The sequence below is a fragment of the Dunckerocampus dactyliophorus genome, chromosome 9 (genome assembly GCF_027744805.1).
Source record: "Dunckerocampus dactyliophorus isolate RoL2022-P2 chromosome 9, RoL_Ddac_1.1, whole genome shotgun sequence".
NCBI lineage: Eukaryota > Metazoa > Chordata > Actinopteri > Syngnathiformes > Syngnathidae > Dunckerocampus > Dunckerocampus dactyliophorus.
In genome coordinates this window covers 27,258,025-27,280,494 of record NC_072827.1, presented here as the reverse complement: position 1 = coordinate 27,280,494, position 22,470 = coordinate 27,258,025, and the positions used below count along the sequence as shown (strand labels likewise).

The 22,470-nt window shown below is 42.2% G+C and overlaps 2 protein-coding genes across 6 annotated transcripts in view; one reads left to right on the top strand and one right to left on the bottom strand.

The window, feature by feature from the left end:
• Positions 1 to 698: 698 nt before the first annotated feature.
• Positions 699 to 10,238, bottom strand: LOC129187913 (CASP8 and FADD-like apoptosis regulator). Of its 2 annotated transcripts, XM_054787729.1 has the most exons (8): positions 9,809 to 10,238; positions 9,372 to 9,730; positions 7,922 to 8,027; positions 7,628 to 7,763; positions 6,264 to 6,307; positions 5,808 to 5,886; positions 2,364 to 2,868; positions 699 to 1,543 (listed from the first exon to the last, which is right to left on the bottom strand). In XM_054787729.1, exons 2-8 carry the CDS (start codon positions 9,665 to 9,667, stop codon positions 1,417 to 1,419), a joined length of 1,293 nt encoding a protein of 430 aa, XP_054643704.1. In that variant the 5' UTR covers positions 9,668 to 9,730; positions 9,809 to 10,238; the 3' UTR covers positions 699 to 1,416. The 2 variants fall into 2 exon arrangements, with proteins under 2 accessions (XP_054643704.1, XP_054643705.1); XM_054787730.1 differs by lacking the exons at positions 9,372 to 9,730; positions 9,809 to 10,238 and adding an exon at positions 8,206 to 9,339.
• A 2,202-nt stretch (positions 10,239 to 12,440) lies between these two features.
• The window catches only part of LOC129187441 (hyccin 2-like), a 45,542-nt gene continuing 35,512 nt past the window's right edge, over positions 12,441 to 22,470 (top strand). For all 4 annotated transcript variants that reach the window (XM_054786729.1, XM_054786727.1, XM_054786728.1 and 1 more), the window contains exon 1: positions 12,441 to 12,579. The gene's annotated coding sequence lies outside the window, so the exon portion shown is untranslated. The remainder of the gene's footprint in view (positions 12,580 to 22,470) is intronic.

The window sequence follows — 22,470 nt, the reverse complement described above, 5'->3', positions numbered from 1 at the left end:
GATAAACACAGAATCGCGAATGCAACTTATTGTGACATAGGAGAGTCAGCTCAGTACAATAGGAGAAACACAATTAATTAAATATCTATTATATTCACAAATTAATGTGAGTAAATATCTACCACATATTAATTCCAGAAATACCTATAAAATGCCAGAAGGTGAAAGTATCACTCGGCAAGCACCATTCTGTCTGTCTGTCTGTCAGGCATATTCAAACTATGAGTAGTTGCTTTTTACAGTGGTTAACGTGTCTTAAAATGTCACTAAAATATGATGGCAACTGTTTGAGCCTGGAACTAATTCATCTACTTCATGTTATTTCCTATGGGGAAAATGATTTTGAAATTAGCGGTACTTGGAAGTCAGCTAGCGCCAGAAAATGGAATGCGTTCTACTTTAGAGATTCCACTGTACTATATTTTAAAGTGAATTAAAAATCTCTAAATTGCTCATAAAGTGTGAATGGTTGTCTGTGTCATTGAGTTGACTGATGATCGGGCTAGGGCAGAGGTGGGCAAACTGTGGCCTGGGGGCCACAACAGGCCCGCCCAGTGTCTTAATCCAGCACACCGGGCATTTCCAAATTCTTTTTTTAAATCTTTAACATGGAAAGTGTAGGTGGCAGCATGACTTGCAGTGCTATTGTGGCACACTTGAGTCGCCAAAATAGTCAGACGCAATCTGTAGCTTGTGTAAATTTTTTTTTTTTAAAAAGCCATCAAAACAACACAACACACCAACACATACAACACACAACGCACAAAGTAACCTACCTACTGCACCATGTGGGCATACAAACAAATATCTACACGCAGTACCCATGCAAAAAAAAAAAAAAAACCACCCATTTTTGCTGCCGCACGGCATGCTGGGTTGCTTGTGGTACTCTTTCTCCCAACATTTTGCTGTGTTGGTCGCATTTTTGCTAGATTGCAAAATATGTTGCGGATGTTGTCAGAATTAAACAAGGAGTTAACATACTCTTGATAGCCAATGTTTGATTGTTCATGGTTCATATTGCTGTTGCAGCTGGACTACCCAGCATGTCTTGCAGGCATAACACTTTTAAGTTCCGTTTTATGTTTTACGTTTAGTTGTTGGTTTATGTTGCGTGTTAACTTGCTGTGGATGTGTTGTTTTTGTTTCATTGCCCCGTGAGCAAGTATGTCGTTCTACTTGATGCCACTTATATATACATAGACGGCCCCTCCGCCAAATGTTTTAACCCAAGATGGCCCGCAAGTGAAAAAGTTTGCCCACCCCTGGTCTCGGGTATACTACGCCTCCTGCCCTAGGTCAGCTGAGGTAGTTAGCTTCCATTTCCTGTGACCATGAACAGGAGAAGCTATACAGAAAATGAATGAATGTCTGCAAAGCTGCCTAACAGTGATGAAGTGAGTGAGTAGTTCAAGTCTACAAGAAAAGCTCTTTTCTTAAAGTGTGCTTCAAATCAATGTGGTACTCTTCCCCAGGATACCTGCTGTTGTGTTCAAAGATTGCTCCATTCACCTCCACGTGAAGATCAAGCAGATGCCTGCTCCTGTCAGAACACAAACCTTTGTTAGGCCTCCTAAACAATACAAATCAAAACATGAAACAATGTGCTGTATTTTAGTTTAGTTAAATGTTATGTTAAAGGGATAGTTTGGATTTTTTGACATGAAGTTGTATGACATCCCCATCAGCATTTTAGTCCAATAACAGCGACTTACCCCCCACTTGGTCTTCAGTTCTGGTCAGATTTCCGTGATGAAGAACGTATTCCGCTCAGTTGTTGGGGACAATTAAGTAAAGAGCAACGGCCATCTTGTTTACATGTGTTCCACATCGGAAGAAGATGCGAGTGTCTTTGTCACATTCACATGAACGCACAGCCGACAGTGCGCAGGAATAGGGCGGGAGACAGATATAACGGCGAGCCTTTTCGTGAGGTTTGAGTTTTTGAGAAGGCATTTTTGTGAAATGTTTTAATCTTTTGAACACATTTTGTTTTGAGATGCCAAAGTCTTTACTTAATTGTCCCCAGCAACTAAGCGGAACTACGTTCTTCGTCACAGAAATCTGACCAGAACTGGACTCAGGAGACCAAGTGGGGGGCAAGTCACTGTTATTGTTATTGATGTCATACAACTTCATGTCAAAAAATTAATGCAGGGGTGTCAAAGTCGGGCCACGGAGGGCTGAGACAATGCAGGTTTTCTTTCCAGCCGGTCACTAAGGCAGGTGATTTTAATGATCAACACCTGAGAGAAGGAGCTCATCAATTAAATCACCTGCTGAAAAAACTGGTTGGAGAGAAAACATGCAGTGTCTCGGCCCTCCATGGCACAAGTTTGACACATGTGCTTTAATGCATCTACCTCTCCTGGCCTCTGTGCAAGGCATCTGTCAAAGCCTTTAGGTAAATGGAGCGATGTTGTCCTTGCTGCAGTTGGTGTTCTCCAGTCCAACAGTGACTCCAGAGCACATCTGCATCTGACGGGATACAATCGGGACTCAATCGAACACCGCCCCCATCTGTTTCCAAATCCTCGTCCCGACGGTCCACTCCGGCACAATGCTGAGACTCCGGGACACTGTACCTCTGGATGAAAAAGAGTTTGGGCTTGCCGACCAGTACGGAACACATGTCCCCGCCAAAATGACGCCGCAGCCCTTCAAGCCGGAGCCCTTCACCATACGAATCTGTGGCCAGGAGATGAGTGGCAGTGCCACGGCTAATGATGCAGCAGACGAAGCCATCACTGTTGTCGTCTTCACTTCCTTGGAATGTCCCCCTGAGCACTGAAACGGTCTCAGCAACACTGAGCCATTTGTGCAAGGTCACGCTGAAGTGAAGCGACTTAAATGTGTGTTTCAGCATTTCTGAGGACGAAAAGATGTCACTGGAATGAAACTCAGAAGAATCAGATGCAAACTGCACACCTACATTGAGATTCAAGCATTATTCACTGACAAATTATTGTATCCACAAACTACTCCATGTTAAATATATTCTCTATTACTTTTAAGTTATAAAAGGTCCCCTATTATGCAAAATGGAGTTTTTAAAAGCCAATCCAAGAAATCGAGAGGGTCCAGTTTGGGGGCCTTAGGATCTCGTCTCTGCTTTTTGCAGACAAGGTGGTCCTGATGGCCTCATCGAGCTGTGACCTTCAGTGTTTACTGGGACGGTTTGCAGCTGAGTGTGAAGCTTCTGGGATGATACTCAGCACTTCCAAATACGAGGCCATAGTTCTCAGTCATAAAAGGGTGGACTGCACCCTCCGGGGTTTGGAGTGAGGTCTTGCCCCAGGTGGGGGAGTTAAAGTATCTCGGCATCTTATTCACGAGTGCGGTAAGGTGGGAGCGTGAGATCGACAGACTGATTGGCGCCAGAAAGTTGTGAAGAGAGAGCTGAGCTGGAAGGCATAGCTCTCAATTTACCAGTCGATCTATGTTCCCACCCTCACCTACAGTATGGTCATGAGCTTTGGGTCGTGATCGAAAGAACATCGCGATACAAGCGGCTGAAATGAGTTTCCATGGTAAAGTGGCTGGACTCATCCTAAGAGATAGGGTGAGGAGCTCGGTGTCCGAGTCGGGCTCAGAGTAGAGCCGCTTCGGGCATCTAGTCCGTATGCCTCCTGGACGCCTCCCTGGTAAGGTGTTCCGGGCATGCACAGCCAAGAGAAGGCCCCGGGGCAGACCTACGACACGCTGGAGGGATGATGTCTCACAGCTGGCCTAGGAACACCTTGGTGTCCTCCTGGTGGAACTGAAAGAGTTGGCCGGGGACGGGGAAGTCTGGACTTCCCTGCTGAGACTGCTTCCACTGCGACCCTTACCCAGATAAGCAGAAGAAAAGGGCATGGAATCTTTAGCATGGTTAGGTACTACAATGGGGGTGCTAGTGTTGGAATGTGCTATATCCCGCCCTCTTCCTGTTCAGCCGTGATTGCTAATTGTTGATAGCTTCTCTGAGACAGCGTGTATGTGTCTGTGCACATCACACTATGAGCATGTGCCTGCGCATGAGCCGTAAGTGAGTGACAGCCATGAACACCACTCCACCTTTTCGGACCAAACGGCAAATCTCATTCAGTTTAACTTGTTTCACTAATTGTGCAATGTGGAGCCAAAGAGGGATAGCACCTTGTCCCGAAGGCCTGTTTATGAGCACCAAATGTAGATACTCGTTTCCTCCACTTTGGAGAGAAGAGGCACTTTTGAAGGTCAGTTTTTTCATGTCAGGAAGGAAAAACCAACTTCCTCATGGACATGATACCGCCTCTCAGGTGCCCCTGGCTAGATTAGCCTGCCGTGTGTTGTCACAGAGGCCAGTTGTGTAAAAAATAAAATTGGAAAAAAAGCCGTACACTTTGCTACACATCACAAATAAAACCTGGAGCTCTGCCAACTCAGATGTGAGATCTGTAAGTTTGGTCATTGTATTATTCTTCAGCAAATGTGACTGTAATGTTAGCACTGTAGCTCACATAGCTATGCTAATGTTGGTGTCCTCCTGTCCCACTCTGTAATGCTATGTTGTTGAATGTGATAGATGACATCTATTACGCTGGATGAGCAGATTTACAATGTATATGTAAAAAGTGGGTAAAGTGCAAACCGGTGCTTCCTGGTGCCACAAACTCTCTCGGAGACAGGTGTGGATAAACACAGCTCATTAGCATTAAAGGTACAGACACACCAAACAACGTATTCCCACTATAGCTTGCTAAAATCACTTAAATGTCTACATTTTCAGCATCAAGGCTAGATTTTGGTCATTCTTCCAGTACATAATTGTGGGACCTTCTTTGAAATTGTTAAAAAAAAATTATATGCTATAATGGGACCTTTTAATTATGTGAGAGAAGGTTCATCATTTGGTTCTCATAACTACACCCCCACTATTCCTGCACCAGCTGACTAGGTGGCCTATCCAACACTACACAAACGGGCGATGAAGTGGATGCTCTCACCATCTGTGGCTACATCCTGGTGCCTTCTTTTCCCCTAACCCTACCCTAATATCCCCTACTCAGTCTCCGATCACAATTAATGATGTGACCAAATGCTGCCTTTCCTCGCTTCTCTGTCTTTTTATTCTTTTTATTCTTTTTATTCACGTTCTGTTCGGTGGTCTTAACAATAAATTTGCAATGTGCATATAGCAACTGTTCTGACAAAACAATGATACAGGTCACTCATGCTGACATACTGAGAAAAGTTAAGGGATATCGTAAATAAGTGCAAACAGCAACATCTGCTGTTGTGGTGGGACGCTCCTGCGACATGTCATAATGTAGAAGCCCAATATTATTACTGTACAGTCATCCCGTTAGTTATCGCGGAACAAGACATAATATAGACTCACATGTTAGCATTGGGTGAGTTCCTTGCTGTTCCTTTTTTTTTTTTTTTTTTTACCTTTGGTACTTCCTGCAGTGGCTATTGTCTCATCAAAGGATCGTTACTGACACCTAGTGATCAGTGTAAAATACTACATTTCACAACGTGCCTTTCAATGAGTCTTCTGAATGTGGTATATTTGTATTTTAGTTCCTTCAGCCATATTTATGCTGATGAATGCTTAATTTAGGCCAAAAATATGTAAAATTTGCTTAACTTTTGACTAACAATAGGCCATACTCAGACCACAAAACAGCGATGATTTAATATATTTTGAAAAAACGCGATAGAGTGAAGCCGCGAAATTTGAAGCGCAATGTGGCGAAGGACGGCTGTATTTCTTTTCATAATGTGAGACAACCTGCACATCATCACAATGACAATTTTACTCCATAGATAGCGTGTCTCACCTCCATCATTGCCCACGCAGTCTATGATGATGCACACTCCTCTGGGTTCACTGGTAAATTGGTACTTGTTTACAGGACTCTAGAACACAGACGCAAGCAGAGACTTTTAGAAACGTACTACAGGCTGGGATATACTGTTCGTATGTCGGGCAAAAGTCTGGACAAAAGTTTCAGGACACAGCTCTTTGGACTAGCTGCTTTAGGTCCTCCTGAATTGTTGCGATTTATTTTATGAAGACATGTTAGACAATTGTATGCTTCCAACTTTGTGGGAACAGTTTGGGGAAGGCCCATTTCTGTGAAGCAAGATCCATAAAGGCACACTTAGATGAGTTTGTTGGAGTAGAACTTAACTCGAAACACATCTTTATAATGCCTCAATTTTGTCAGTTTTACCCAATAATGGCTGAGTGCTCCAAAACTTTTGTCCATAAATTGCACTAGTATGGCTCTTACTTGGCAGGACCGGTGCGCTTGATGTTCAGACACAGGTGTGTTTACTGAAATCAAATGTAATGTAAATATGAAATATCTGACACAATTTGTTAAAGCAAAGCGACAGGAAAAGGAAAAATGAAAACGGTACACAGTTCTACTTTTATTTCGTATCGTATCCTTTTTGTCAAACAAAAGTGTCAGGTTATGAATATGTTACAAGCATGCACACTCCTGCTTTTCAAGACCTTCAAATTGAGAAAATGACTTTTGTCCAGGCTGTCAGTGAGTTTATTAAAATGAATGCACGCTGGCGAATAAACGTAAAAATGTATCCAAACGTCACAGCGTGCTTCCTCACTTCACTTCACATGTATAGATGAGAAAGCGGCACTTATACTTTGATTGATGGATTTGGTGGACTATAGTCGGACTCACACAGTGTATTAATAACGTGACAAGATATTGTATGCTAACCAGAAAATGTGCGCAAAACAAGGCTAAATTTTGGCGTAAATCCATCCATCCATCTTTTGTGCCGCTTATCCTCATTAGGGTCGCAGGTATGCTGGAGCCTATCCCAGCCGACTTCGGGCAAGAGGCAGGGTACACCCTGGACTGGTCGCCAGCCAATGGCAGGGCACATATAGACAAACAACCATTCACACTCACATTCATACCTATGGACAATTTAGAGTCGCTGATTAACCTAACATGCATGTTTTTGGAATGTGGGAGGAAACCGGAGTACCCGGAGAAAACCCAAGGACGCACGGGGAGAACTTGCAAACTCCATACAGAGATTGGAATCCAGATCTTCCCTATCTCCTGACTGTGTGGCCAACATGCTAACCACGAGGCCACCGTGCGGCCCCAATTTTGGCGTAAATGTTTAACGAAAAACACGCTAACCAGGGCGGACGTTAACTGAGGTTTCAATATAATATTATTTTGTTCTTGAATAACACTAGAGGGAGCCTGCGTACCACAGCTTCAGAATCAATGCAATCTTGCCATCAACCACATACCCATGTCCGGATGTGTACTGAGCTGGCTTGTGGAAATGTGGTTATATTAAATGTAATTACAGCTACATCCTGTTTTTTTTTTTTTTTTTTTTTGGGGGGGGGGGGGGGGGGGGGGAATGCATGCAGTTGATTTGTTCAAAGTGAGCAACACATCCTGCTACTAATTGACTCACAGCATTTTTTGGAGTATATTTATGTAAATATCGTTACATTATTTGAATGATACAGCTTAAATTTAAAAATTGCACATTCCCTGCAGTATGAAAGCAGCAAAGCACATCTGAGTGAGTAACTGATGGTACAACGGTTCAAACATTAAGGGTTAAAGGACATACGGAAAGTACTGTGTATGCTCACCTGACATCTTATACACATTCAGTTTCTTGGCAAGGTCAACCCTGCCAATGTGTACAAAACATTCCTCCAGAAAGTCCACTCTTTTGGATGAAATTTTATCCAGGTGCTCTAGTTCTATAACAAGGTCCAGCAAGTTCTGCCAAAGTGAAGTGGGAAATCTTCAGAAAGAGAAGTGAAACTGCACTGGAATGGCATGACGTGACATTATACTTTCTTTTCTTTTTTTTTATCTTGGTCACAGCAAATGTCCCCACCCACACAGGAATGTACATTCCAGAGCAGACATTCTTTCACCTTTGCTTGTTCCGTCTTCTCACGCGGTAAGATGGTGCTCAGCAAGAACTTCACATCGTTCACATCTTCACTGGCCATGTCCTCACTTAAATGTGTCATCAGTACTCTACAGGAGCAGGAGTAACATTCATTTTTCAAAATAAAAACACATATGTGGGATGCAGGTGGTTAAATACTTGGGGGGGGGGGGGGGGGGGGGGTATACGGCGACAGTGGCTCAACAAACCCAGGCTAACATCCAAAATCAGACTTCATTGGTTCCGCCACAGTGGTTATCAACTTACTTTGTCATGTCCGGTTTTCGGCTTTGTGCTAAGTGAACGTTCACATCAAGTGGCCATTTGACGTCATATTATTCTCCTTCAGCTGAAAAGTGAAGCGATCCCAGCCTGTGTATTTTACAAAAAATGAGCAGCTAATTTTTATGGAGCATTACAAGGAGTTTCCAACAGATTATGACTGCTAAAAGCAACACCGTCACCGCCAATAGAGAATGGATAAAATGCCAGGATGACAGAATAATGCTGAGCATGTAATGGGCAAGTTAACACTGATTTATTATACAAACTATACCCTACTAGAGTCTGTGTAGGCTCTCAGTCGTACAGGAGTTGTCCCAGAGTACAGCCCACTCTGGGCTGTACTTAAGGCCAAGGCTACCAGCACTTATTAGTTCGCAGACGAAGCTCTTCGGATGAGGAGCGAAACGTCCGACACCTTCTTCACAGAAGTACAGATGACGTCTCAAGAAGCCTTTCCCTCGATATACCCTACTAGTCTTTTCATTTATGAATGCTCAACATTGCACAACTTTGACATTGTAACACTTGTCCATTTATAAAATAAATAAATTGGAGCAAAAAGCTTTTTTTTTTTTAAATCTTTGCAGTATGTCTTCTTGTTGTATCTCGTTGTGACCACTAAATGGTAGTGTTGACGTGAGTACTCACGCAAGGACTTCGGTGTACGTCTGCTCATGTTGCCCTAATTATTAATATTTAATATTGCACTAAATTACTGGTGCTCGTCTGAGCATCTATCTCGCTTATATATGGATAATACAATCAGGGAATGCTTTTTTGTTCAATGTTTTTTCTCCACGTCCCCTCCGGAACCTCGTATGTTCTCTAAATGGTGACGCCATCTCCGAACTAGTTGAACAGTAGGCTACAACAGTGGCACTTTCATAGCTGATTTTAAGATGAAAGCTCGGACATGCCTTTGTCCCAACCAGGTTTTGGGGTTAGCCTCAGTTACCATGGTGATAGAGCTGCTTTAAAGGAGTGCTACCTTCGCTGAACAGAAAAGCCCGGCTTTCAACTCAGCACAGCTCGCTAACCCACTAAACTCGCTTCGCCGTATACCGCCTGTTTCGGTACGGTACAGAAACACACTGAGTGAGGAGCTGGAAGTATAACTATCACGCATCCAAAATACTGTAGTGTCTCACCTGAATTTTGGTAGAACCTGCCTGGACCTCAAAGTCCTCTCCGCCTCATCCCTGCTGTAACCAAACACCAGCCTCAGGATGTCGTATCTTCTCAAATGCACCAGGAGCTCTGCCAGAAACAGACCACCTTTGCCGGAGCTCATTGCTTTGGACTTGAGTGTCTCCTTCAAGCAGGCTACTGTGTTATTAGTGTCCAAGGTTTCACACAAGTAGAACACCGTCTTGCGTTCGTCGCTACCGAGAGCCTCCGATATTTCATGAATTGTTCGAAACATTTCCTTATCTGGGAAAGCCATCCACACAGGAAGCGTATTGTAGCATCGGAGTTGATGACGAATTTCCTTTAGGAGTCCTGGAACCTAAAACAGATAACCGTGATGGGTTTTAAGTGCTGTGCAGTGAACAATAAAGTAACCTTATAAATGAGTCCCACTTGCCTTGTGACGCTCTCAATGTCAGCCAGCATTAAGAACGAGAACTTTCCAAACACAAATATTGAAACTTCCGTGAAATGAGGGGAAGCACTTTTTATTCCGTCACGTCGAGTTTCGTCTCTGTGGGTAGTTATTTATAAAAGTGAAAGCTAAAAGAGGTGGTGATAAAATGAGAAACTACAGAGCTTTCAAAGCACAGTACAGTGGGCATAGCACTTTCGTTTACGTTTGAAACAGATAAGACGTTATCTCGAACGACATTCCAATGTCCGAAATACAATTCATAGTTTAGTCGACAAAAATACACTATTGTTAACGTTTCAATGTTAATTTCCACACAAGTTGTAACGACAGCAGTTTGTTGGCAAAGACTGTAGACGCGGAAAAGTCTCCGGCATACCCACTGTCACTGCGCAATAAGTACCAGGAAACAATCGAGTTCATCTGGGTTCTACGCATGTGCAGAACGCGTCTACATCCGGTCGGCCTACAGGCATGCGTAATCTACGCCGCCATCAGTCGATCTATTTTACGGCCGCAAGCAATATACGCCACCCCTCCACTCTCAAAAACGTTATTAAGATAGATAGAACTTTGAGAAATAAGAACTTTTTTTCTTATATCATATCCATGGTGCAAGTGGACAATTGATAAGCCCACTGTTTCATAAATTATTTAACGTTTTTTTTCGCTGCATTTTATGTGTTTTATTCTATTTATTTACTTGTATGTACGTTACACATAACCAGGTATGACGTTTACGTCTGCTCTACGTGCATTGCGTAAATTTTATAGCTCAGTCTTGGTGGATGTCATAAGACGATAGAAACATTCCCATGCTAATGAAGTATTTTACCAAGAGTCACCCTAAAATAACCTCCCAACATATTACATATATGAAGTATGGTTATTGACCATTTATGTTCATACATTTAAAAAATAATACCTACCACAGCACATGATGTCGCAGAAGCGCTGTCGTGAAAATTACCTCAAGGAGGAAGTAACGTAGTTCTTGCGCATGCACCGGACCGATTGCGTTCCGGGTACGTATTGCACAGTGACACCAGCGACCCTATAGCGCAGGGGTCACCAACGTGGTGCCCGCGGGCACCAGGTAGCCCCCCACGACCACATGAGGTGCCCGCAAGCCTGCTTTTTATTAAGGTTTTCAGTTAATAATGAAAGAACAGTAGAAAGAAATGCATTCTGAAATACAAAATGTGAGTTGTGGACACCAGCATTTTGTTAATGTTCTGGTAAAACAAGCATATTTGCTTTGTTTGGGTTTAAAATAAACTCTGAAAATAAATGTTACAAAAATGAGCAGCTCTTGGCCATTTTCATTTTGTAAAAGTAGCTCTCACAAAGAAAAACGTTGCTGACCCCTGCTATAGTGAGTACAGCAGTGGTGTGTAGATTGATACGGAAATATCAATACTTCCGAGACCTGTTCTTCATGCTCTAAAATCAATACTAAATTAGAATATCGATACTTTTGATACTGTAATGTTTGTCTGTTGAAAAGATGACCAATCGTAAACGGCTTGCAAGCCAGATGTGGCTCTTTTGATGACTACATCTGGGTTTCAGGCATTTGTTAACATCAAGTTTATTTATTTATTTAATTTTAAAAAAGTGAAGTAAAACATTACAGAAATCACAGTGTTAAAAATAACGTTCAAAATATAAAACATTCACATGCATTTTAATCCATCCATACATTTTCTACGGAAATGCGGTTGGCCACAGCCTTTCCAGCAGTCCTGATATTTTTCGGGTCAGACACCAAAACTTGATTATTATTGGGAAATTCAGTAGCCTACCTGGGTCATTGAGCGGTCAAGTAAACTTCCCTCAAATAGTCAGCTAGCTAATTCTGCAGAGCAAACACTTTTGACGAAGGAGATGACGAAAAGAAAGAAAGATGAAGGGTACTGTGCAAAACAATGCAGCACCAGAAGTCGCATTAATTGGTAAGAAGTACTTTATTTATTATTGGTTAGCTTCAGTATAACAACGTTATTAAAAATAATACATTCAGAGACTTATTATATTCTAAAGTTGTTGGTCTTGCTTAAAAATGCACACATTTAGTTTATTCAATATTATTATTATTATTTAATACTATATGACACTCACGAAAATACATTTTAAAATAAGTGGCTCTCTTAGCCAAATAGGTTTCTGACCCCTGATTTAAAAGAACTGCATGCTGTATATATTTTCTGTTGTAATGAAAGAACAAATACATTTAGAAGGAAAAAGGTAACATGCATTATTGACACAGTATTCAAGGCTTTCCGGCGAAATAAAATTATGTGGCAGGCCAGATCTCGCCACCAGGCCTTGAGTTTGACACGATTGTGCTCTATTTACTTGGTGTTGCATGGATACCAAAATTTGTAGTATCGCAGACCTCTATCAACCAGCCTTGTAATGGTCTTTATTTTATTCGTACGTCAGCTGACATAATTTCTCAGCATTCGTTGCTGTTCTGCTTCTTTGAACTGCGTCGTGATCACCATGGCATGTTTTGTCCGGTGTTATTGAACGCGTCTCGCTCCTCCCCCTGCCTGAGCCAAGCGCGAGGACTTCCGCTCTGCTCCGCCAATCGGGTGGCGTGGTGCTTCATCACCATTGCAGTGCATACGGAGGCGCTCCTCACTGTCTGTCACAGGCATCCGCGTGAGGCGAGGTGCTCGACCTGGGTGACCGCCCTCACCATCTTTCCGCCCCCCGCACTTCCATCGCGGCTACAAGCTTCACTCCAGGTAGGTCCATAATGCTTCCCTGGCTTTAAATATCCTGTGTTGTCGCTGTTAATAGCGCTGACTTGGACCATCATCATCAGCTGTGCGGTGTTGAAGGGTACCCACGGTGGCATAGAGGCTGTCTAGTACGTGGCGTTTAGTGTAAACGCGTGTGAGTCCAGATAGGACAGCCGACCCTCTAAATCCACACTGACGGTGAGGGTCAGGTAGTATCCGGCCTGGTCACGACCGAGACCAACCAAGGACCGTCACCCGCTGGAGAGCCGAGCTATGATAGCTAGCAGTGCGGCTCCACAAAGCTTTCGTGGCAGTGCTGTTCGTGCAACGTCGCTTCGAAGAACTGAGACGCTTTGCTGTTGAAATAGACGAACTACAGTGGCCATGGTGACATAAATTGTTTACTTACAGTTTTACCACCGTGGCGTGAGTCAACTCTTTACTGCGTTTGTGAGGTAGAACACTTTTTGAAATAATGTGCAATAGCACAACTGTGCAATCAAATGTATGCATATACAGTGTATGTTCCATACTTATAGTATTGGCAGTAGAATGCCTCTCAAACTACACAGATTGAGAATATGCCATACCGTATTTCTACTATATTTATTACATGCAACATTTGCAGCTCCTATTCTGGATAACTTAACTAAACTTCTTATTGCCGCTTATGCGTTTTTTTACTTCTTGCTTTTTCTCAGCTTGTGTATCCAGCCATCCAATTTCAATACCACTTCTCCTCATTAAGGTCACCAATGAGCTCACTTCATCCATGTTTTACAGTTTCTGCCCAATGCAATAGATCAGATACAGCAACGTGACATTCAGGAGTGGAAAAGGAGGACATGAACTTTATCAACAGTAGCATAGCCATGTGAGCTACAGTGCTAACATTCCAGTCACATTTTAACAGCAACATCATGCTAGGTTAGCGTATTCACTGAAGGAAAAAAAGAAAGATCAGTCTTACAGCTCCCATGTCTGTAGCTGACTGACAGCTAATTGGCAGAGCTCCAGACTTTGTTTAAGATGTGTAGCAAAGCCTTTCAAAAACTACAAAGCTGTTCTCTGTCAAGTGGTGTGTCAGAGGCAGTACCCTGTCCATGTGGATGGAGGTTTTTCCTTCATGATGTCATAAAACCACAAAAGTTGAAACGCGACCATTTTGGGGCCTCCTCTCTCAAAAGTGGAGCAAACAAGTGAGGGAGATTATAGAGATTTTTCTCATGTTTGGTACCATGGATGTACTGAGGATGTTGTCAGTCAGTTTACAAACAAACAATAAAATAGTAATAGTTACCGCATCAACACCATCATCAGAATGGGCACTTTCATGTCTTTGAGTCCGTTCACACTGTAGGGCAGGGGTCGCCAACCCATCGATAGTGAATAGTAGTCGATCTTTGGGACTTTGCCGGTGGATCGATCGTGAGAACATTTTTGAAAAAAATGTATTATCACATCAGTGCCCTCACCCAGATATACTGTATATAGATGGAGAAAATGATAAATTACATAATACCTATGCAATAGATGCTTTGTGATGTTTGGTTGTTGGTTTCAACATTCAAGCTTCTTCTCATTGCGCCTTTTGCTGTGTTTTTATCATTTTTCCTGTTTTTTTACGTTTTATTTTGTTTCTGCGGTGATGCCATTACAAATGAGCCATGGGTCACAGATGGCCCCTGAGCCACACTTTGGGCACCCCTAGACCCCTACTTTTGTAACTCCTGAGCCACAACAAGCAAACCACAACTATTTGGCTTGTTGGATCAGTGTAGTGGGCGAGCGATGCAGATTGAGGAGAGAGAGAGGCTGGCAAGGCACTACAACGGCGAGGCGATGTACCTCCAGACGGGTTTTAAGGACTGGGTTCCCTGCCGGGGCTTGCGGGTTGTGCCTGGATAGCGGCGAGGAGTACGGGTGTGTTCAGTGGACTCATAAAGGTTTGTGACCACTGCTGTAGAGCATGATGCTCAGTTGGGGTTTTTTCTTATGTGATCGTTCACATGACCAAAAAAATGCAACTTGTTAATGTGAACGCAAAGCATCCAGGAAGTGACGTGCATGTGCAAAAGCACGACGTCACACTAATTTCCATGTGTTTCCGGAACTATACAGTAGATTGGTGCAGTGTGTGCGCTCTCCTTGCCATGTTTGTGGCAATTTCATATATTTTGTGCAACGGGAGTCAGTATTTTCTTAACCAAATGATTCCGTGTAGGAGATTAAGAGGAAACAGTGCAAGAATTTGGGCTGTGGCAGTTCATGGAGAACTTGCTGCGGCGTCTGTTCTGAGGAGCGTGTCGGAGCCAGGAGTGGTGGGACATTGCCGTGAGCCGCTTCACTGACACTTTTTTCAAATTATTTTTGGATGACCAGAAGAACTTTTGCCTACATCGGTGATTACCTTTTATCCAAGTCTCACCCGGTAAACCACGCCTTCCAATGACATATAGGTGGGTTATATTCGACCTGACCGATCAGACTACAGTAAATCGGACACATATCGGATTTTTATCTACATATTTGCGTAAAAAAAATGAATAACACAGCCTTTGTGTCTATTCCTGAGACAGAGACACACCACTGAAACTCACCTCTTTTGTTGGATTTGTTCAGTCAACAACCAGAAGTGTTTTAAATAGGGCTGTCAAATGATTAAAAACTTTAATCAGATTAACCTCAGTTTATGTATTAATTAATCATGAGTGATCACAATTTGCATCTATGCCTGAAATATACCAATTTTCACTGTATTTTATTAACATAAATGACAGGACAGGATTATACATATTTAACACACCGTATGTTTACTATCAGCTCCAAATGAACTGAGAATTTATTGTTATTTCGAGGTTGGGGAGAAAGACATGTTTACAAGTTGGAGGTATATACATGGTGTTGGGATTGACCACTGCTGTTGATGTGTTAGGGTAAGAATTAAAGTTAAAAAAAAAAGTGTCAGACTCTTTGTATACATGTCTGGAGATGCCAAACTTTCCTCCATCCACCGTCAAAGCAGAGAAGTGTGACTTGCCATGATGTGCAAACATTCAATCACTCTAAAAATTTGAATGTAGTTAATTAAATATATTTGTTATCGCCGGTGACGCAGTAATTTTTGACAGCTCTCGTTTCTAACAAAGATTGGCAGAGGGGCAACAACAAGATGTCGGATTTTGTGGCAATGGTGACATTGACATTCCCGCTCAGTCGGTCGTGAAGATGATCATCAACAGTCTTGTGGTGTGCATGGTCCCTTGAAGAGCTTCTGCATTGCACTCACCTAATTTCACCTGGGTAATTGTTTTAAAACAGGAACCTGATTGATTAGCATTTTAGTGAATAACAGTAGTTTGGTTCTCAAAGCACTTAAAAGAACAACTCTCTTAACAATAATGGGTTTCATTAATGTCCCCTTCAGCTTTGCATCGACACTTTCCTCAAATAATGGCATCATTGGCAAAGATACAGAGCTGATGCCATGCCATCTGCTGCTTATCCTCTATCATCATCATCCTCCCTTTACTCCCCCTCATCCCATTCTCTCGTCTCTGGTGCTGTGTGTTTTGGGACTATCACCAGAGCAGCGGTCTATTTTAGAACAGAAACTCCCAATTACCCAGTTAATCTTTATCTCTATGTCCAGGATTTAGGTGCATCATTGATAAATGGTGCCTGTGAATAGCAGGCATTAGAAATGGATTGTGGAGTTGCTTTGGGGATGTGTAGGAAGTACATTTAGGTGATGGTTAAGTTGGTAAAAGAATTCGGCACCTTTTGTGAAGTCAGAATTTTGCCTTGTACTCAGAATGGGCATCTGACAAAATGTCCTTTGTCAAAGATGGGGAAGTTGAGCATTAATGAAATTAACTACGATTTCCATATATATTTTACCTGACATAAAAGCGACAGTATTTTAGCTAACCTGGGTAAAGTCACTGTATTCAGTTTCAATCAGTTTGTAATTGGGGGATGGGAGAATCTTCTGGAACGTTCTTGTGTTATTGTTGTGAATATGTCACTTTCTTAGCTTTGCTGTGACTTCATGGCTGCATGTGTTTGAATTTGGTTCCCCGAACGTGTTCTGGTCGTGACGTCACAGCCAAGATGGCGTCGGTTTAGAAAACTCGATGGGTGGCGAAATCACCATTTCGTTTCACTCCTATTTTATAGTTGTTTGTTTCTGTGACAGCTGTATGACAAAAATGTTTTATTAATTGAGTACTTTGATTTTGTTATTGTTTTTTTCAAACTTTTTTTGCTGTCACGAGCATGTAGTCTGTCTCGGCATGTCCGACAAGACATGGTGGAAACAAGTTGTCCTCCCATTCCGTATGGAAGTGGTAAGTGTTTGGCATCTTACTTTATCCTTCTTGCCCACTTTGTTTGAAACGCTTTCTTAAGTTTAGAATAAACAAATTAGCTCGGTATCTTGCTATGCTTGCATTCCCTGCAGTGATGCTGTAGCCTGTGCATAAGAGTAAAGGTGACTATAGGGTGTTATTTCATGTCTACAGTGCACGAATAATGGTAAAAACTGTACTTTGAAAGTCTTAAACAGGTTTTCTATGCTTTAACTACAAAAATGTTACATTTATGAGTATTGAATCCTGCTTGGCAGAAATTGACTTATCGCGGTCGGGTCTGGAACCAATTAACCACGATAAATGAGGGATGACTGTATGTATTTATTTTTTAAAATTTAGATTTAACTGTAGTTTGTGCACACCTGGAGGTAAGAATGGCTCAAACAAGTTGGATTTGACAAACTCAAATATCAAATATCATGACAACACTACTGTTAACAAAACATTTTAAAAAATAGCCGCGGCTCAGAAACACAAAGGCTCCAAAGGGGTTTACTAACTGACAAAAGCCTTCGCCCATCACCTCCACCCCCGTTACAGCATCCAGCCTATAGTGGCCGTCTCCTGCCCGCTTTCCGTCCACAAAGTCAAAACAAACATGTTGGCCGTATGAGACTCCCTGTCGTTGTGAGAGTGATGTAAGTTTTGCCACGAAATATCTCAAGGCGCCTGCAAGCCTGCTTTTCATTCAGGTTCTCAGTTAATAATGCGAAAACACTAGAAAGAAATGCATTCTGAAATACAAAATGTGAGTTGTGGCTATCAGCATTTTGGTAATGTTCTGGTAAAACAAGCATATTCAGTTTGTTTGGGTTGAAATAAGCCATGAAAATAAATGTTACAAAAATGAGTAGCTCTTGGCCATTTTGTCTCTGTAGAATAAAAACCTGAGCGTTTGGAACAAATCACTGCAAATGTATAACAAGTGTGACTTAACCAAGATCAATATAACCAAAACAACATGTGTGAATCTGCGGAGTGTGTTCCCTCCCTCCAGTGACGCAGCGCTCACCCAAAGGATCAAAGCTGTAATTAGCCTGACATGGATTAGCAGCAGGGACTGTTTTCCACTGTGTTCGCCCCCACAGCCTCAGAGGATCACACAGGCTTCCAGCCCCCCGACACCCCGTCAGCTTCCCCCCAGTAGAAACAATTCATACATGTGTTATTCTTTTACGGAGACCACTTAGATGAGACAGCAGCCTTTTGTCCATATGCGCTTTGCAAGTCAAGCAGGTGTTTGATTGTGTCATATTTTTCCTCGCCTCCAAATGTGTTCTTAGTTCTCTTTAAAAGTCACCAGTGGAGTCGTTCTAGGCGAGTGCGTGCACAGGCTTGACAGTCGGCTGGATATGACTCACGGCTTTGCCATGTATTAGGACCAGGTGTGTGTTGTGATTGCCAATATAATTTACACATCAGCATCCATTTGTTGATTGCCTTTTTCTAGTGAGGCCCTGAACCCACAAATACTCCAAATGAAACACTAAAATGGAAACAAAACGGGTTTCACAAGGTGTACACGCTTTGGTTGAGGTCTGGTCCCAGACGACTTGGTTACGTGAAGTAATGTTTGGCTTAAAGTCATTAAACGTACTCCAGTACTGCTAATACTCCAGATGGACTTCTAAGGCTGATCACAGTCCGTCAGATTTGTTCAGATTTCAAAATTTCCCAAAGGAACTTCCCAGTGGAAATAGAAATAATCAGTTCCAGAGTTAAACTGTCACCATCATAAACCTTATATATGCTGTGTTTTAAGTATCATTTAAGTAAACAGTTAGCTACTGCTATTATTAAAATGCAGTGGTGGGTCGTGCATTTGGTACCTGGATCTTCAGTGGGGACTTAACTAAATTAATCCACTTTTAAATGTGCTATATGTTCCTCCTTGGCTCCAAATTACACTTTTTTAATATATAATGTAATGCCACCACTGGCTAGAATATGTTGCCAATAGTGGTTTCTCAGAACACAAAAAATGCTTATATTCTTCACAACTACAAGTCAAACTGAGTGAGATTTGTCTTTCGGCCCGAAAAGTGGGAGTGGCGTGTCACTCATGGCTCTCGCACAGGCACATGCCCGTAGTGTGCGAGCACGTACACGCTGACTCAGAGAAGCTATTGACAATTAGCTGTCATGACTGAGCAGAAAGAGGTCGGGATATAGTAAAGTTTGAATGCTAGCATCGTCGCCGAAGTTGCTGAGTTGCATTTCTGCTAGTAACTTGGAGCATTACGTAACTTCCTGCTGCCTGTAAATCTGGCTCAGCCAAATATAACAAATGTCAGACAGTTCCATACTTCTACACTACAACATCATCTGGAGCACTTCAGAATGAATATTTACATAAGATGACACAAACATTAACAATTTAAATAAAACGCATATTCACCAGAGACGCTCATAGCACCACGCTCGGTAACGCTACATATTAGAGCCGCCGCCGCCGCTGCTGCTGCTGCTGCTGTGTTTTGTTGTTTTTGAGTTTGGAAAAGTTAACGTTCGGTGTAGCCTTCGTTTCTGTGTTGCTATGTGAAATCACTGTGCCCAAGAAGGAAGTTCCAGAAAAGCAAAATACTGTTACATGTTATGAAAGTACCTGTTGTTACATGCATGTATATAAAATGATAAAATGTTGTTGGACTTTTTTGGAGGTGTTTTAATAGCGAGCTTTGTAGGCAGAATAAATGCATCCCATTACGTGCATTAATGCTTCTTTTTAGCCGCTTTTATATTTTTAGAAAGCACAGAAAAGAGAAAGACATGTGTCCATGTCTCATAAGAATTGTAGATGATGGCCAAAATTATAAAAAAAAAAAAAAAGTCCACTTTTCCTTTAACCCCTAACTCCAATTCTGCATTGATCCGGAAAGAAAGTTTAAAACAAATGTTAAGAACAAATCACAATGATTTTTGGTTTCTCTGTATGAAATGTATGATGGATTAACTGCACCTCACAATATTCTCTTGTATAGCCAAAGGGAAATTGGAAGATAGGATAGCTGAGAAGCAGAAATTTATCAGTAATTTGATGTAATTGGTCCTGCTGCTGTTCTTATCACAATTTACACAGTGCTCACTGAAACCTTTTTTAATATGAGAACATGGTCAGCATTAGGTAATAGGCCATCAGTCTCTACCTCAGCTCTCTTTGCTGGTCACGACTCAATGTCCATCTAAGGTTGAACAGTCGCCAAAGACCGGGTGATCCACAGAGCCTTTGAATTAGCGCCAGCTATTTGATGTCGAGATAGGATTGAAAATACGTGGAAGGAAAGCGTAGGCTTTTGCTGGAACAAGCCTTTGAGAGATGCTAACTGGAGAGTGAAGTATTTGTTAACATGCTTTGGAATAAAGCAAAGGAGGTTTGAAATAAAGATAACTTTAGGAGTGGTCTCACTAATGCTTATTAGCTTGCTTTCAGTAATCTGTCCCTCTTATTGTTGCATCTACAGTACGTCAACTGCAGTGCATTACTACTATAGGAAGCCAAAATGTAAATTTCATTTTTGATCGTTTTAAGGCAGGCCTCGAAGCCAAGCTTTCAGGACAGACACTGAGTATTAATTCACTCGTTCCCTCGGCTATGCTGTGTGTGTGTTTTTAAAGCTGGTCGGGTGCTTCGTGGTCAGGGCGTGCTCAAGGTCAGCCTTTGTTGAGGCTTGCTAAGCAGCCATTGTGGCAGCACAGCATTCCTCCATTTTTCTGCTGTGTTAAGTGACTGTCAGGGAACGGTCAACTGTATAAGCCCCTGGTCAATAGCACTCATCATAAATCCATTTAAAAATGTATAATTAATTCATGTGATCGGTATCGGACGATTTCACTCCTGGATGATCGGAATCGACAGCGTAAAAACCTGATCGGAGCATCCCTACTTTCGACAATTTAAGCATTTTATGTATGTATAAAAGACCATGTGATTTTTACCCTTTTGCCGTGCCGTGTGCTGGCTCTGTTTGCTTACTGCCCCACTTGGCCCCAATGCAAGTGGACCACAATTCTTGTATCCACGCTAGGAATGGGTATTTGACCAGATTTCCTCGATTTGACTAAAGTGAAAATTAGCTCGATTAACTTATTTATTTTTCAGTATTATTAGAAATGGGATGGGAGAATCTATCTTTCAAAACCAGTGTCGTGTTGAGCAGGGTAATGCTGCTTGGCGGGGCCACACTGGAGGTTTGCATGGAATATAGCATAGTGCAAATTCCTGCAGTTTGTTCTTTAGATGGCAAACTAGTTAAGACTAAAACAACAGGACCTCTGCTGGTTACAGCTAAGTAATGCACTCCATTAGGACTCAGCTGCTTGACACAATGAAACAACAATCATCTGCACACAATCAGAATTTTTATTCCGCAGCGACCTTTTATTTAGATCCTTACACTACACTGTTTGCATTTAAGCCATCTATGTGACTTATTATCCGTTTGATAGAGAAACAGGAGGCAGGATGTTGCTGGTGTTCACCTGTGTTCTCGCTCTCTCTCTCTGTTTGGTGTGGCGCGCCCCGTCTAATTGGTGGAACCCTCTGCGTACTGTGTGTGTTGCAACATGGGCCCATCCCAGCACGTCTGGCCCTGCAGCTGCAGCAGAGCTAATTTTAGCCCTGAATGTGCGTACGCCTCAGTTCCCTTCGCCTGGCCTATGAGAGAACAGTGATGCTGATAGTGGAGCCAATTTTTCCCCTCCATCTGTATCATACACACCATCGCTGTTTCCATTGGGATTGTGGCGTCGGTTTTCAACTTTATGCTCACTCTATGTGAACATGTTCAGTATGAAGGTAGCCTGCCCAGATATGTTTTTATTTGTGTACTGGGGAGAGTTATTGATGTACACAAGGACTTATTGACTGTGGTTTACAAGTCTGACGATCTTTGCTCGCCGAAACATCAATGGCATCTGGTTTAGGCTCTGTACCTGTCTTTCTGTCTGTGAGGGTGCATTCACACGTTACGTTTGATTGGTTAAAACGAACAAACCACAGCTAGCTGAGCAAACACACTAGACTTTGTTTTAACCGCACCATAGAAGTGAACTCTGAGCCGGTTCGGCTAACTGGAGCTCAAATATGAAAAGACCAAAGACACGGAGCAGCATGAAAATGACAGCTAAGAGCATGCACAAATGACAGAGAAAATGTGAAAAGTGCTGTCTTTCTTCTGTGCTCTCTCTTCTGTGTATGGCAACGGCACTCTTTAATAGTGGATATTTTAGAAGCTGTGAAATCTAAGCTGCTAAATATATCAGAATATTAAAAATAACTCACTTATTCAACCCAGCAGATGACATTTTTGGTTTGGAATATTTGAATTTTGTCACGTAATAAGTAACAAAACCTGCCCAATCAAGTCGTAACTTCATGTGTTATTTTTTTACTGCGCAGCCTTGGTCTCATGCCAAAGTGTGAACCCGGGCCCAAGTGCACTGTTGTATTTCTACATAAAGCAGGCGTGTCAAACTCATTTTAACAGAGGGCCATATATGCCGTCAAAGGGCCAGCTGTAAC

What these genes read in the sequence shown, in the direction of transcription:
- LOC129187913 (XM_054787729.1), bottom strand. Translation starts at nt 9,667, where the DNA reads ATGGCTTTCCCAGATAAGGAAATGTTTCGAACAATTCATGAAATATCG. An exon ending in CAGGTTCTACCAAAATTCAG is followed by an intron (nt 8,028 to 9,371) that starts GTGAGACACTAC and finishes CTGCTCCTGTAG; the next exon opens with AGTACTGATGACACATTTAA. An exon ending in GAATGTGTATAAGATGTCAG is followed by an intron (nt 6,308 to 7,627) that starts GTGAGCATACAC and finishes ATTTGATTTCAG; the next exon opens with TAAACACACCTGTGTCTGAA.